Genomic DNA, 14,340 nt, shown 5'->3' with positions numbered 1-14,340 from the left:
ACAATTTCTACAGACAGACAGTATTAGTTTCCTGAGAGCCTCCTGGGTGAGTAAGTAACACACACACACACACACACAAAAAGACTCATCATCAGTGAATGTACAGAGGGAGAGAAATCTAGTCAGCACAATATTTTGTTCCCTCTGCCAAGGAAGCACTGCTGTCTGAATTTCTCTGTCGATGGATGTTTCCAGATGTGCCTCAGTAATAAGAACAACTCACTCAATCACTGTCAAACCGAGTCAGCCATTAAATTAACAGCATTTGAACTCATGTCATCTTATTGCGAGATTTTAGTGGAGTTACACTGCTAAAGATGAGTGTGTAGAAGTTTAATCTCTAAATATCAATAACCTCTACCTTCTAAAATTGGTGGCAGACTGAAACGCGTGCAGAACGACGGAGAACCCATGGTTTACCCAGGGTTTTACAGGATAGAGTCTTGGTACGAGTTGATATCATAGTAAACTTTTCTGGAATGAGGCATCAGAGAGGACAATGTATACGTGCGTACCAGCCAGTTAATATATATTTTTATAAAGTGCGACAATTTAATGGGTTTATGCTGACCTTTTTTTTTAACATTATAAAGTTCAAGGCCAGATATGAGCAATGGGAAAACAAAGTATAATATATTTTAATAGGAGAGGAGGGTGATGTTACGACTTAATGTACCATGAAATAAGTCACCAAATACTTGTTTATTAACACAGGGCAGAGGGCACTGAAGGTATTATGTACTTAAAAGCCTTGATAAATTTGCACCTAAGATGCTTTAAGAAGAAACTGCAACTAGAGGTTAAATTTGCTTGTGACTGTCAAATTAAAATGGCATTTGAAGTGCGAAGTGACGGGACAGTCACAGAAGGATCCATTCTAGAGGATCCAGCGAGCGTCCGAGTTCACCCCAGGGTCACTAGGCTGAATGAAACCCAATCATCGCATTTCGCGCCATTAGTGGCAAACGGGGCGGAAGTTCGTCGTATCATGTGACGCGCGGTCCCTTGTAGCTTTCGCGCCACCGCCACGGCCCGCCTCCCCGCGCTGAAAGAACCGACGCGATTGGCTGCTGGAGACGTCTGACTCGCGCCACTTCTGCCCGCACCGCCAACTGGGGAGACCAACGTCCTGCGAAGGCATCAACACCGGCCACCGATAACTTTAGTAACTCTGTAAGCCACCGTTTTAAAGCTGCATTAATTCACTCGGAGCGTAGGGTTACCCCCGGAGGTTAACTTCGACAGCCATGGCCCGTAAGGATTACGCCGCAGAGAAAGGTAATAACTCCCTTTTTTAAAATAACAGCATGGCAGCAACAGGTTGGTCAGGGTTAGTGAAAGGAAGTTCACTTCTATCTCACACGATAGTGGGTTTGTTGTCATCATACCGTGCATTTGGCCAAAGAGAAGGTGTTAACATTTGGTAGCAAAGACAACGAACTGTTTAACGTTTCTGCCTAAGTGTGGTCTCGACTCATTTCCCCCCTGCGCGAACTTTACTGAGACTACAACCCCTGCATGTGTGGCGACATAATTTAATAAATCAGAGATACGGGGGTTTGTGTTCAATATGAGGAAAATGTAAGCGGTTTTAATCTTGGAGGGACCTCCGGTAACTCGGGCATTGTCGACGGGCTTGTGACTACCCGGTGACCCGGATGAGTGTCGAAACAAAGGAGCGAGCGCCACCGTCCAAGCACATGTCCCACAACTCCATATTTCATTCATGGTACAGGCGGAACATAATTCATTATTGACTCGGTGATATTTTTGGCTTTATATGGCCCGAATATTAAGTTTATTTTATTTTATTTAAAGCTTTTTTAAATAAAATAAATAAATAAACACTATTTGGTTTAACTTACAGTTCCCCATCCCCCGACTACTGTGTCTAGCATGCTAGCCAGCTAGCATGCTGTGTTTTAGCTTAATCTATGTCATCTATGTGGTTAACGCAAGTAGATGCACCATTCTGGCTTTACGTACGTAATTGCTAACATTTTGTTCTGAAGTCATTTAGAGAACGTCTCACACCCACATTTCGAGACTTTAAAACAGGCACAAACTAAGTTGAATAGCTGAGACAAACCGACCGATAATGAGTGTAAGTTTCGGGTGCAACCTCCGTAAACCAAAACAGTGAAGCGTCACCGATGTGGCACCCGGTAACGATAAATCCTATGTAAACTCGTGTTTCTGAATGTGTCTGGTTTGGCTAACCCATGCTAGAAGATGGCTGTCTGTGGTTTGGAAACAGCCTGCTCTATTTTCTGGAGCGGAGGATCAGCGGAGAGATATTCAGGTGACAAGGCACAAAAGCCATGTGCTGCTTTGTTTACAATAACATCCTCGAACACAGAAATAACAAACCAGCGCTGCAGAATTTCTACTACCACCTCAAAGTAAGTGGGGTACTTCCATCGTCGCCTTAGTACTAGTTTGCTTTCTTGCACCGCGGAATCAAATGTTGTTTGTGGTTCTTTCAAGAAGTAAGATGTTTTCCAAAAAAAAAAAATGGACACTGGACTGAGCGCGCCTGTTGTATTGACATTCTTACCTTGAAGCTATTTGCTGCGTAACGTCAGGAATTTCGCTTCTAAAACTGTGTTTATAGATGCTCTGACGATGGATTCTGGCTTCTTGGGTTCAGCAGTGGCGGTTTGTGTTGCGCTGAAGGCAATAGTGACTCATCGAGATTACAGGATGCCATGTTACTCAACAAAGGGGGTCGTCGCAGGACAACAAATTAGCTCCCAGTATGTAGGCCCACTGGTGCGAGTGGTTTCGTCCATCATTTCTAATAGCTTTAAAGCTTACCGGGCGGCTTGTATGTTTCGAGGGATGGAACGCAGTGTGCACTGATTTCTGGATGTTTAGCTAACAAACAATCTGAACAATTTGTGCTAGATGTGGCTTGTTGAGAAGTGAGCCTGGTTTTCTTCTTCCTTCCTTCTTTCTTTATAGAAAAATGCAAGAGATTCCTGCAGGAGTTTTACACAGAGGATGACAACGGGAAGAAGGTGTTCAAATATGGAGCTCAACTTGTAAGTACAGGAAACTTGATATATATAAATGTATGTAAGTGTGGTATTTTGGAGTTTTTGGTACTACTTGGATTGTTTGTGTTGTATGATCAAATGTACCAGTAGCATTAAAACTCCAAAGAGTTGTTAATATTGAATTGGTAGATTTGTGCAGGGATCTTTTTTTTTCTCCAGATGAACACTTTAAATGTTTACAGCTCCAGTAGATCTCCTCTGACCAAAGATTATCAATGTCCACCAGCAAGTTCTCACACTCCCACTTTCCAGCATTTGCTCTTTTGTTGTCATTTGTGATTAGAAATAAAGACTCTGTGGCGTTTTAACTGTTTTTTATGGACAAATTGAACTATTTGAATACATCACTGTGGGATAAGGGAATGACCACTTTTCAGATTTTCTCGACAAAACGATTCCTTGATTAGCCTGAAGTTTCTCAAGATTAATCAATGATAGTTTTGCTTGTTGCAGTTGGAAATGCACGATTTTGCATTTTTAGAGTTCAGTTCAAAATCCGATACAGACTGACACACACACAGGTTCCATTTGCAGAGAGCCTTTCTTGATTTACATTATTATTGCTGTTGTTGTTGTTGGAATTGTTTTTGTCGCACCGCATGGCTGTAGTAAATGACAGAGCACATAATAGGCTTACAAGAGCAAACAATACACACAAATACATCGACTTTAAACGTGACTGCATGTGAGCATCAGCGAGGTGTTCGATGTTATGTCAAGGGACCTCAGTCTCATAAACCCTCATCAGTAGCTGCCCTAAACTCTAGTTTGAATAGCGGAAACCCTTCAAGAAATTATCAATTTATCGTATTTATATTTCTTGATAAAGTTGAGGGCAGCACAATTTTTTTTAAAAAAGTCTTAATTGCAATTTAGTTAGTTACCTTTTCAATATTTGAAGAAAAAGCTTTTTACATTGTAATTTTGTCCTAGAATTCTTTGAAATTGTGACGTGTTCATGGGGATCAAGTAAATGTGTTCACTCTGTTGAATATAATTTGTAGAGAGGATGTCTCTGTAGCCCCACAATATTTTTTGACACGACTAATCTTTCACAAATACTGAACCTTCCTGCAATTTTAAAATGCCTGCATTGCTAATAATGTGATTTAGATTTTGTTGAGCAGCTGTAACTTGAATCTAAAATGTTGTTAATGTAGTACATAAAACAGATGCCTGTCAAATATCTTGATAATAGATGTAACGCATGATGACGCCGCTAAAATGATCCAAATGGTTCGAAAGTATAGTGACGCCACCCTGTTATTTTGGAGCATCTGCTCGACAGTCTTGTGAAGTGACCCGGCTAATGGCTTTGTCTGCGTGTACAGGTGGCGCTGGCCCACAGGGAGCAGGTGCCGCTCTTCGTGGACCTGGATGACGTGGCCGAGGAAGACCCCGAGCTGGTTGAGAGCATCTGTGAGAATGCCAAGCGCTACACGGGCCTCTTTGCTGACGCCGTCCACGAGCTGCTGCCCGAATACAAAGAAAGAGACGTATGTTGAGCAGTGACACTACAGCAGCGTGTTTGATAAGATAACGGCTTGGCTCGGTTTCCTACAAGTTTACTGTGCTCGTTTTAAAGCGTTCCAGTAATAAACTGGGATTTGAACTGAATTCAAACCTAAGCGCTCTGAATGTTTGCTGTCATATCCAGATCGTATGCAAGGATTCCTTGGATGTGTACATTGAGCACAGGCTGATGATGGAACAGAGGGCGCACGACCCTGCAGACACACGTGACACACGCAACCAGTACCCACCAGAGCTCATGAGGAGATTGTAAGACAAGTCGGATGTCTGGCCAGTGAACATCTGATTCATACGTCTACATACTTGCCTGATTCCTGTGAATCTTCTCTCCACAGTGAGCTGTACTTCAAAGCCCCCAGTACCTCCAAACCTAAAGTGGTGCGTGACGTCCGAGCTGACAGCATCGGGCAGCTGGTGTCAGTTCGGGGCATAGTGACCCGGGCCACCGAGGTCAAACCCATGATGGCTGTAGCGACATACACATGTGACCAGTGCGGTGCTGAGACCTACCAACCAGTAAGATTTTATCCTGAGAGTTTTCGGCTTCTGTGCCAGTGTGTTTTGTAGATGTCCCCGCTGATGATGTCTTCAATTCTGTCCCTCAGATCCAGTCACCCTCCTTCATGCCCCTCGTCATGTGTCCCAGCCAAGAGTGCGTCACCAACAAATCTGGCGGTCGCCTCTACCTGCAGACCAGGGGCTCCAAGTTTGTCAAATTTCAGGAGCTTCGTATTCAAGAACACGTAAGGAGCTCGACACTCGCGTCATCTCTCACTGTTATCGCACAAGGGCTTGAACTCGCATCTCTGATAATTTGGTTTCTCCTGTCGTCCAACAGAGTGACCAGGTGCCGGTCGGCAACATTCCGAGGAGCATGTCCATTTATGCACGTGGAGAAAACACTCGTCTCGCCCAACCAGGAGACCATGTCGCTGTCACAGGAGTCTTCCTCCCTCTTCTCCGCACCGGCTACAAACAGGCTGTTCAAGTAAGTGGATACATTTCTGTGTGTTTTTTTTATTTGACCTGTGCTCTGAACCTGTGAGGTGATGTTTTTCCCTCAAAATGAATTAATAGAAGTTAAAACTGTGCCTTTTTTAGGGTCTTCTTTCGGAAACCTACGTGGAAGCTCACAGTATCACACTCATGAACAAGACAGAGGATGATGAGCTGGGCAGCAGTGAGCTGACTGAAGAGGAGCTGCGCAGCATCACGGGTACGAGGTTAACCTTCGAAATACGACAGTATTTGAATGGGGTTGACGAGTTTCTTTTATGCTACTTTTAATACTGCGAGCACATTAAAGTCCCGGCTAATGACTGAAGTCAAGCCTACACCACATCCCCACAGTCTGCCAGATTTGACCTGCTGTCCATATAAACATCAACAATGACATCACCGCCCACAATTGTGGACGCCCAAACCTGACACTTGATAGATCATAATGCCTCTCTGTCTTTGGTCGTTCTCTGTTGTAGAGGAGGGATTCTATGAGAAACTGGCCGGATCGATAGCTCCAGAGATCTATGGACACGAAGACGTAAAGAAGGCTCTTCTCCTGCTGCTGGTCGGAGGAGTCGAACAGGCCCCAAAAGGCATGAAAATCAGAGGTGGGCGCTGATCACGGATCTTACCTGTTTCCTTCTTTTGCAGTGCAAAATAATGTAGTGTCAATTAAGTGTCATAATCAGAGGCGTTTCTTTAGCAAGTATCTTCATTTCATGGAAATCTGCTGCTGCACACTCTTTTTGTCTCTTGTCCCTGAAGGCAACATTAACATCTGCCTGATGGGAGACCCAGGAGTCGCCAAGTCCCAGCTGTTGTCCTACATCGACCGTCTGGCTCCTCGGAGTGAGTACAGTCCTGTTTGTTGGAGTAGAAAAGTCCTCTGTCTGGTTTCACATTTTATCCAGTAAGCCATTTTCTTTCCATTAGAGCTCACATTGTCAAATATTAACAGGGAGTGGTGGTCTGACCTGGCATGAGCAGAGCTTGGCCTTTATTCATTCATTTATTTTTATTATTTAACCAGAAATAGGGGACGCGTCGGTGAAGTGACTCTTGCTTGACGGTCCCAAGCGAGCATGGACATCATCTCTAAATATAATCCCCCTTCTCATCTCCAGGCCAGTACACGACAGGTCGTGGGTCATCCGGTGTCGGCCTGACGGCAGCAGTGATGCGGGACCCCCTGACTGGAGAAATGACCCTGGAAGGCGGGGCATTGGTGTTGGCTGACTTGGGCATCTGCTGCATTGATGAGTTTGATAAGATGGCTGATGCTGACCGCACAGCAATCCATGAGGTGATGGAGCAACAGACCATCTCCATCGCTAAGGTAATTAGCTCGTCTTGGTCATGGTCACAACTATTTCAGACTCAAATCTAATATTTGGGTCCCATCTCATCCTCTAGGCTGGCATCATGACCTCCCTCAATGCCCGTTGCTCCATTTTGGCGGCGGCCAACCCTGCCTACGGTCGCTACAATCCCAGGAAGAGCATTGAGCAGAACATTCAGCTTCCAGCTGCCCTGCTGTCTCGATTTGACCTTCTCTGGCTGATCCAGGACAAGCCAGACGCTGATGCTGACCTGCGCTTGGCCCAGCACATCACCTACGTCCACCAGCATTCACGCCAGCCGCCCACACACTTCACCCCCATTGACATGAAGCTGATGAGGTGTGTACGCGCAAAAGCTCTGAGGGAATAACAATGTTTGATTTCCTGCTCTTTTTAAAATATTCCCACGAACCAATACTCCTCTGTAATGTAATTCCCTCCAGGCGTTACATCGCTCTGTGTAAGAAAAGGCAGCCTGTGGTCCCAGAGTCGCTGGCTGATTACATCACTGCGGCTTATGTGGAGATGAGGAAAGAGGCACGAGTCAGCAAAGACACCACCTTCACCTCCGCTCGTACCCTCCTCTCTATCCTCCGTCTGGCCACTGCTCTGGTGAGGACATCAGCTGTGAGGTTGAAACAAAGAGGCTGAAAACTTAGGTGGACCCTTTAAACTCAACAGCGAGTTTCATTGACGGGTGCATTGATGGTTCAGTGTGAGCTAAAGTGCTTACAGTGCAGGTAGTGCTGATAAACCTGGTCTACTGCAGTGTGAGCACTTCTTTCCTACGCTGGACGAGAGCTGCTTTCTGACACAGGTTATGGGATGATGACCGAGCAGTGGTAAAACTGAATTGAGCTGTAATGTTTGTGTGATGCTACTTAAGCAGTGGAAGAAGGTGTTGACTCGGCCCCTGGGTGTCAAAAGTGCTGTTTGTGCAGGTAGCAGTCACCCACCTACTGCAAAACCAGCACTTCAGGCAGACAGGTGGCAAGGTGCTGCATGCACGTGGCCACAAGGGAGCGGCATGCTGCTGCAAGAGTGCCGGAGGTGAAGCTGTGCAAGGATTTGTGTTCCAGAGCAGAAAAGTTTGTGATCCTAGTCTAAATAATCCAAACAAAACTCATGAACAGCTGTTATATAAAAACCTACATTTCTTTTATGCATATAAAATAAAGGTCATCTTAAATGTTAATTTAAGGATTGAATTTGTCATATCAAGACAGAAAGGAAATTAAGATAAAACCACCAGGTAAATTATTTTAAGATGGTTCAGAATATTCCAGCACAAGTCATTGTTAAAAGTACCACAAGTGAGTCGGAGTAAGTGCATTACAGGTAATTCTGTAGATGAGTTGACAAAGGTCTCCAGTATGGAAATTTCTAGGTTTGGGAGCCTGGAGGGGCAAAGGGAGACCCACCCAGGTCAGGATGACTGGCTACTGGCCTGTCTGATCCTGGTCAGCTTTGCAGGGTGGGCAGTCAGCCTGTGTGTGAACTGAGCAGCTGTGCAAACCCATGCAAAACTGACCATGTTCAGAGAAGTCGTCTGAATAGCTGTTACAACTTGACTTGCAAAGATCTCAGTTTTTGTTGTTGTCTGGAGGAAGATTTGAAGAGACTAGCTGGTGTTGAGAGGCGGAGACTTGGGCAATTGCCGGCCATCCCAGAGGGCATTGCACTTGTCTCGGTCTGACAGTGCCGGCACAGCGCAGCCTACATCAGCAAGATGCATCTCAGAGGTTTTAAGTCTTTGTTTTAAGTTATTTGTTAACGCTTCCACCTAAATTGTATTATTTTTTTCTGAACTGCAGGCTCGCCTTCGCATGATGGATGACGTGGAGAAAGAAGATGTAAACGAGGCGATGAGGCTGATGGAGATGTCGAAGGATTCACTACAAGCAGACAAGACCAGCAGCACGAGGTTGGTCCTCACTCAGATGTGTTTTACTGACGGCTCAAGCTTCGCCTATGTGCGTACAAATGTCCTCCGACCTGCAATCCTCTTTATGAGCCGCCCATAACGGTAGCTGCATATCCTGGAGGAAGCTGTTAAACTCTGGGATTTTTATGGAGCGCTTGCATGAGGACATGGGCACGGCTAACATGCTGTGTTGTGTGGGAAGGGTTCTTACATGGGAACACCACTCGCGTTCAATCTAGTGTCCAATCCTCTTTTTCTAACATTCAGGTTTGATTTTCAGATGTTTGCCCTGTAAACAAATGTACTTCCAAGGTCTGAAGCTCTTAATCCCTCCTCCAGGACTCAGCGCCCATCTGACGTCATCTTCTCTCTGGTGCGTGAGCTGGCCACAGAGGGAGTGGCAGGTCGTACCGGATCCGGCGGAGTGGTCCGCATGTCTGAAGCGGAGCAGCGGTGCGTCTCGCGTGGTTTCACTCCCGCCCAGTTTCAGGAGGCCTTGGAGGAGTACGAGGAGCTGAACGTGTGGCAGATCAACCAGGGTCGCAGCCGCATCACCTTTGTTTGAAGGACGCCGTGCTGCACCTTCCCGAGGGGAAAAACTCCTCATTCCGGGCTTTTCTACAGACTTCAACCCAAGCTCTTTACTTTCCCTCCTCCAGTGTGTGGTTGTTTTTTCCATAAATTGAGCAGAAGTGGGACATTCCTACCTTTTTTTATGTGTGTTATCCCTCTCTGCCTGTGAATTGTAAATATGTACGTCAAACTTCACATAGGGCTATCTGCGATTTGGAACTGCGCAGTTTTCAACATTGAGCATTTCTGAACATTTTGTACATTATAATGCAAACCTGGCAAGATGGCTTCAGTTTGAGTCTTTGTATTGAGATGGATCGTTAAATAAATTGGTGCTTGAGTGTACCACCAGCTGATTTTTGACTCCTGAGTGCCTGTTAAGGCGTTTGCTGCTGGAACAGGCTTGTCGTTGTAATTGCTGCTCTCGGGAAAACCCTGTAAATGTCTTCCAACATGCTAACATGTAACTTGCAACTGACTGTTATAAAAATAACAGTTGAGTAAATTGCTTGCAAATACTATTTTTTTTGTGTGTGTGTGTGTGGGGGGGGGGGCTAATAGTGGGACAGATTTTTGGGGAGTAAAACTTATTTTTTGCATTTATACATTAAATTTTCAAAAACCTGGAAAATAAGGCAAGAATTTGTAATGGTTTTTTCTTTTTTTTTTCCCCAAATCATTGGTGCTCTGAATCATTATAAATGTCCCCAAGTATCTTTACAGAATTCAGAATGATCTCAATACTAGGCAACATATCTCTAATAGGCTGAAAACAGTGCATCAGTCTGGCTCTTTATGAAACTTCTTTTAAATGGTTATGCCTTCAGTGACCTTGTTGATTTTGTTTCAGGGCTCGAGGTTTCACAAACGCATGTTAGCTTGTTCTGTATGATCGAATCCTCCAGGAATGCAGTTGTACTGTGATGTTAAAGCACCTCAGAGTTAATAGTCAACATGCCAAGACACAGAAACAGCAGCTTCTTTAATGTCCACTAAGTTGATGGCTCACTCGTCACAGAACTGTTAACAAAGCAGGTGTTCCCCAGGTAAAAACCACCTTTGGGGGCAGACAGTGTTCCATTAAATATACATTTAAAGCACTTTGGGTCATCTTGATTTTTTACTGTTTAGCCTGAGATGCGTCAGGCAGCATTTTCCACCACAGTTGCAGTCGTCCCAGCAGGTGATGCTTCCTTTAAGGTTTAATGGGGACTTTCCATTTGAAGTCTGTGCTCATTATAGCTTTGCTGCTCAAGTCTGGGGCTTTTTATTTTTAATTGTTGCCAAAGGCCTCATAATAAATTATATTAAAAGGGAGGCGGAGAGAAATATTTGAAGTCTTAAAACTGGCGAGACCCTATTGGCCAGGAGATAAAGTTTCAGGGTGAGTGACACAGCGATGAGTATTTAACCCTCGTAGGCTGATGGTGCAGAAAACAGCGGCTTGAAGCAGGTGAGTCAGACACGCAGGGATGAAGCGTTCACTGTAATGTGTTACAACTTTCTGTTCAGCTGATAATTCAAGCAGTTGGCATGCGATGGATTTCTCGGTGATCAGCGGGTATGTCAGCTGGTAAATCTGGAGAGAAATGTACACGTAGATCAAGAGGAAAAATCTACTCTAATATAGTTCAACACAGGCTTTGTATTTCCTTTTTAGAAATTAAGTGAGGAAAATGTCTGATTGTAACGGAAAGAAAAGAACTCCTGGTTGTCTTCGCGTGTGTAAAAACCAAGACAGGTTTTAGGATCAGTCTGTTTTTTGTTTTCATCCCCTCATGAAACACTCCTCTGGTTTGCAGAGGTCAAGATGATTTCTACATTGTGGCTGGCGGGGACTCTGTGCTGTCTAACATGGCTTCCAGGTTGGATTCTCGAATATGCAACTGATGAAACATGGATCAAGATTATGTGATTAAAACAGTATGAATCATGTTTTTCCTCTTGCAGGCCGACTGGAGGCTAAATCCTTGCTGAGCTCCATCAAGCAAGAAGGTAAATCCAATGAACTGTGGCCTGCAGTGATGAGATGCTGTGTGTGTGTGTGTGTGTGTGTGTGTGTGTGTGTGTGTGTGTGTGTGTGTGTGTGTGTCCATATGTGTTTTAAGGGAATAAGTGTGATCTTCTCCACTCGTTCAGCAGAGATGGTTCCTGTCAGGGGTGTCAGCCTTGGCTCTGACAAAGCAAATGACTTTCTGACTCACTCCAGACCGAAGCGAAACGTGGACCCCAGATGGTACAGGGGCAACCCAGACTTCCAGTCGTACTACCGCTACTACAGCAGCATCGGTCACACCGAGGGGGTGAGACACACTGCATGTGTTGAGATTCCACAGAGACCCCTTAATCTGGTTATAGGATTTCAATAGTTGATAGAAAAGACTTATTTAGTGGGAAACTGATTTTACAGCTGCAGTATCAGCATATAGTGAAAACAGCTAGCATTACCTGTTAATGTTCTTTGACTCGTGGGTTACCAGGGGTAAAATGGAATCCTCCTATGCCAGTGTAGGAGAGGAGCAAGGAAATTGACTCAGTATGAGTGACGTTGATAGTTAACATGCGGCTGCACATCGGACCAGCAACTTTTGCAAATGAGGTCAAAATGATCACTGCGTCACCATTAACGCTCTTAAAAATGACACAAATTGTGGGAGTTACTGGATGAGGTTTGAGGAGGTAAGCTGGCGAAGATATTTCTGATGAAAAACAGGACGCTTGAAGCTGAAAACGTTGATCACTTCAATCGTCCCTTTACTGTCATATACACCGGAGGTTTTCAAAGGGTATGGTGAACCTCACCTTATTACCTGAGTGCGTCCAGAGAGTTTCAGCGAGGCTCAGCAAGTGAAAGGAAATAATCTATCGAAGAATGTTTCCGTAGGACAACCTCAGTGGATGCGCTCAAGATGCACATGGTTGAGAGATACAGTAGTTTGAGGGGTAATTTACACTTTTTCCTTCTTTGTAAGACTCAGAAATTAGTCAAAGAATAATTCTATGTATTTGGTGTAGTCTGAGGCTATGAAAAAGAGAATTATTAGGTTAGTACGGCTTAATAGTTGACTGCCTATGGGATCCAATGACAAATATGTATTCTGTATTATCTCCAGCAAAGATTCCTTAGTGTTGGTATTGTCTTGGGAAAATTTATCATCTTAAGCAGTTTTGTTTTTTTTCCTGCACCCTTCAGCTCTATGAGATCGACAAGCTGCGGATGCTCTACCAGCAGATGAGGTACCTGGAACACACCTACGGCCCTGACGCCTCCTATTTCCAGAGCAAACTGGGAGTGCCCATGATCATGTGTGACCCAGCCACGGACAAGAAATGCAAAGTCGTTATTCCTCCTCCGCCTCCTCCTCCTATGAAAGGTGTCCCAAAGCCCACAGACCCCCCAAAGACCCCACATCCACCTCTTCCTGCTGCTCCAGTGATCTCACAGGCGGATGTTCTCTACCTGTGCAACAGGAAGGACCCCCTCTGCAAGCCCCATATTGTCTACATGCCCACTGGTGCTGTGCCTGTGCTCTGCGACCCCCGATACCACCCTCACTGTGCTCCAAAGAAAGCACCGCCTGCCCCAGTCGCAGTGCCCCAACCACCTCCCCCTCCCCCAAAGAAGTCTGCTCCACCTCCACCAGTCTTTGTAAAGAAATCTCCCCCAGCTCCTATCCGCATCTTCAAGGGAATGGAATACGATTGTGATCCCTACTGGGACCCCGACTGCCTGATTGACCACCCACCTAGGCCAGTTAAGGGGATTGTGGTTCCCCCACCCCCACCACCTCCACCTCTTGTAGAGGAAGAGAAGGAGGAACCTGAGGAGGAGCCAGCACCTCCTGCTCCCATTGAGAAGAAAGTAGGCCTGTACCCTTACCCTTATTACCACCCTGTCCCGTACGACCCCAGGGATGACCTTTATGACCCGGTCCGCTTCCAGTACCCTCAGCCTGACGCTGCTGCTGCTGATGAGCCTGCAGAGGACAGCGAGTAGGACATCCTGGACGTGTCAGAGGACAGGAGTTTCTCTGTGAATGAAAAAGACTTTGATTGAAAGCATTGCACATTTTGAGGAGCTCAGCTTACTAAATTGGCAACTGTAAATGTTTTTTGCTATATGCTTTTCTTTCTCAGCATGTATAAAGGCAGTTTTCAGTCAACACGAGCATGCAATGCACATGATTCTGAATAATAATGACAATAAAATGTCAACACGAATGACTCTTATCTTCACTTTGAACACACTCTTTAAATTGTGCAAGGAAGCTCCTCCTAGTGCCACATGGCAGGTAAACTAAGTTTAGTAAAGCTGAGGTGCCAGCCTGCAGCTGGGGGTCATTACATCAAGTCTCTGTACATTTAATACCCTTATAAACGCTGACTCTTGACTCTAAACCTATACCTCAAGACCTATAAGTCTCCTCGCCCCTCCCCTCCTGCTGTGTATGCATGTCTGTCCAAACCCTGAGAGGCAATCAAACAGCAGGGACACGACTTCAAAAAACAAGCAAACACTCTTGACTCCTAACAATTAAAGCTGCATCAGACCTTCACAGGCTCATTTAAAAGTGCTGGTCTGACATTTTGTAACTTCTGTGCTGTCTAAAGCAGAGGTTCTCAAACTTTCTGATTCTCTGAACATGCTCACCTATGACTGCCACCTTCAATACGATTCACTTCAAAACATGATGACGAGGATGTGCTTGTTAAAGGGTTTTTGGCGGTGGGTCGTCTTTCCTCTCTTTAATACGTGGTGTGTTGTTAAGACTATAAAGACCGCTGACGTCAACTTTTTAAACTACATCAGTTGCAATAAGCCACAGACCCTCATTTACAGTGATTTTGCTCAATGTACAATATCTGGAAATATTTTCCATCCAGTATCACTGATCTAACCCTCAGAAAT

The 14,340-nt window shown here is 45.0% G+C and overlaps 2 protein-coding genes across 2 annotated transcripts; both read left to right on the top strand.

Annotated features, from left to right (window-relative positions):
- The first annotated feature begins 1,050 nt into the window (after positions 1 to 1,050).
- Positions 1,051 to 9,997, top strand: mcm7 (minichromosome maintenance complex component 7). The gene is made up of 15 exons (XM_086222713.1): positions 1,051 to 1,278; positions 2,965 to 3,044; positions 4,391 to 4,555; positions 4,717 to 4,841; positions 4,928 to 5,108; positions 5,198 to 5,335; positions 5,431 to 5,580; positions 5,694 to 5,808; positions 6,071 to 6,202; positions 6,360 to 6,443; positions 6,719 to 6,930; positions 7,008 to 7,273; positions 7,378 to 7,546; positions 8,749 to 8,858; positions 9,198 to 9,997. Exons 1-15 carry the CDS (start codon positions 1,248 to 1,250, stop codon positions 9,421 to 9,423), a joined length of 2,184 nt encoding a protein of 727 aa, XP_086078839.1. The 5' UTR covers positions 1,051 to 1,247; the 3' UTR covers positions 9,424 to 9,997.
- A 1,238-nt stretch (positions 9,998 to 11,235) lies between these two features.
- On the top strand, positions 11,236 to 13,428 carry and4 (actinodin4). The gene is made up of 4 exons (XM_086222711.1): positions 11,236 to 11,296; positions 11,382 to 11,426; positions 11,574 to 11,734; positions 12,625 to 13,428. Exons 1-4 carry the CDS (start codon positions 11,242 to 11,244, stop codon positions 13,426 to 13,428), a joined length of 1,065 nt encoding a protein of 354 aa, XP_086078837.1. The 5' UTR covers positions 11,236 to 11,241.
- The last annotated feature ends 912 nt before the right edge of the window (positions 13,429 to 14,340 follow it).

Source organism: Aulostomus chinensis, chromosome 13, assembly GCF_037954235.1.
Source record: "Aulostomus chinensis isolate RoL2024-O1b breed Wild chromosome 13, RoL_Achi_v1.0, whole genome shotgun sequence".
Classification (NCBI taxonomy): domain Eukaryota; kingdom Metazoa; phylum Chordata; class Actinopteri; order Syngnathiformes; family Aulostomidae; genus Aulostomus; species Aulostomus chinensis.
The sequence above is the reverse complement of the archived record's forward strand: the minus strand, read 5'-3'. Positions and strand labels throughout refer to the sequence as shown.

Coding starts and splice junctions, on each gene's coding strand:
- and4 (XM_086222711.1), top strand. CDS start 11,242: ATGATTTCTACATTGTGGCTGGCGGGGACTCTGTGCTGTCTAACATGG. Junction 11,427..11,573: donor GAGCTCCATCAAGCAAGAAG/GTAAATCCAATG, acceptor CTCGTTCAGCAG/AGATGGTTCCTGTCAGGGGT. Junction 11,735..12,624: donor GCATCGGTCACACCGAGGGG/GTGAGACACACT, acceptor TGCACCCTTCAG/CTCTATGAGATCGACAAGCT.
- mcm7 (XM_086222713.1), top strand. CDS start 1,248: ATGGCCCGTAAGGATTACGCCGCAGAGAAAG. Junction 3,045..4,390: donor TCAAATATGGAGCTCAACTT/GTAAGTACAGGA, acceptor CTGCGTGTACAG/GTGGCGCTGGCCCACAGGGA. Junction 5,336..5,430: donor AGCTTCGTATTCAAGAACAC/GTAAGGAGCTCG, acceptor GTCGTCCAACAG/AGTGACCAGGTGCCGGTCGG.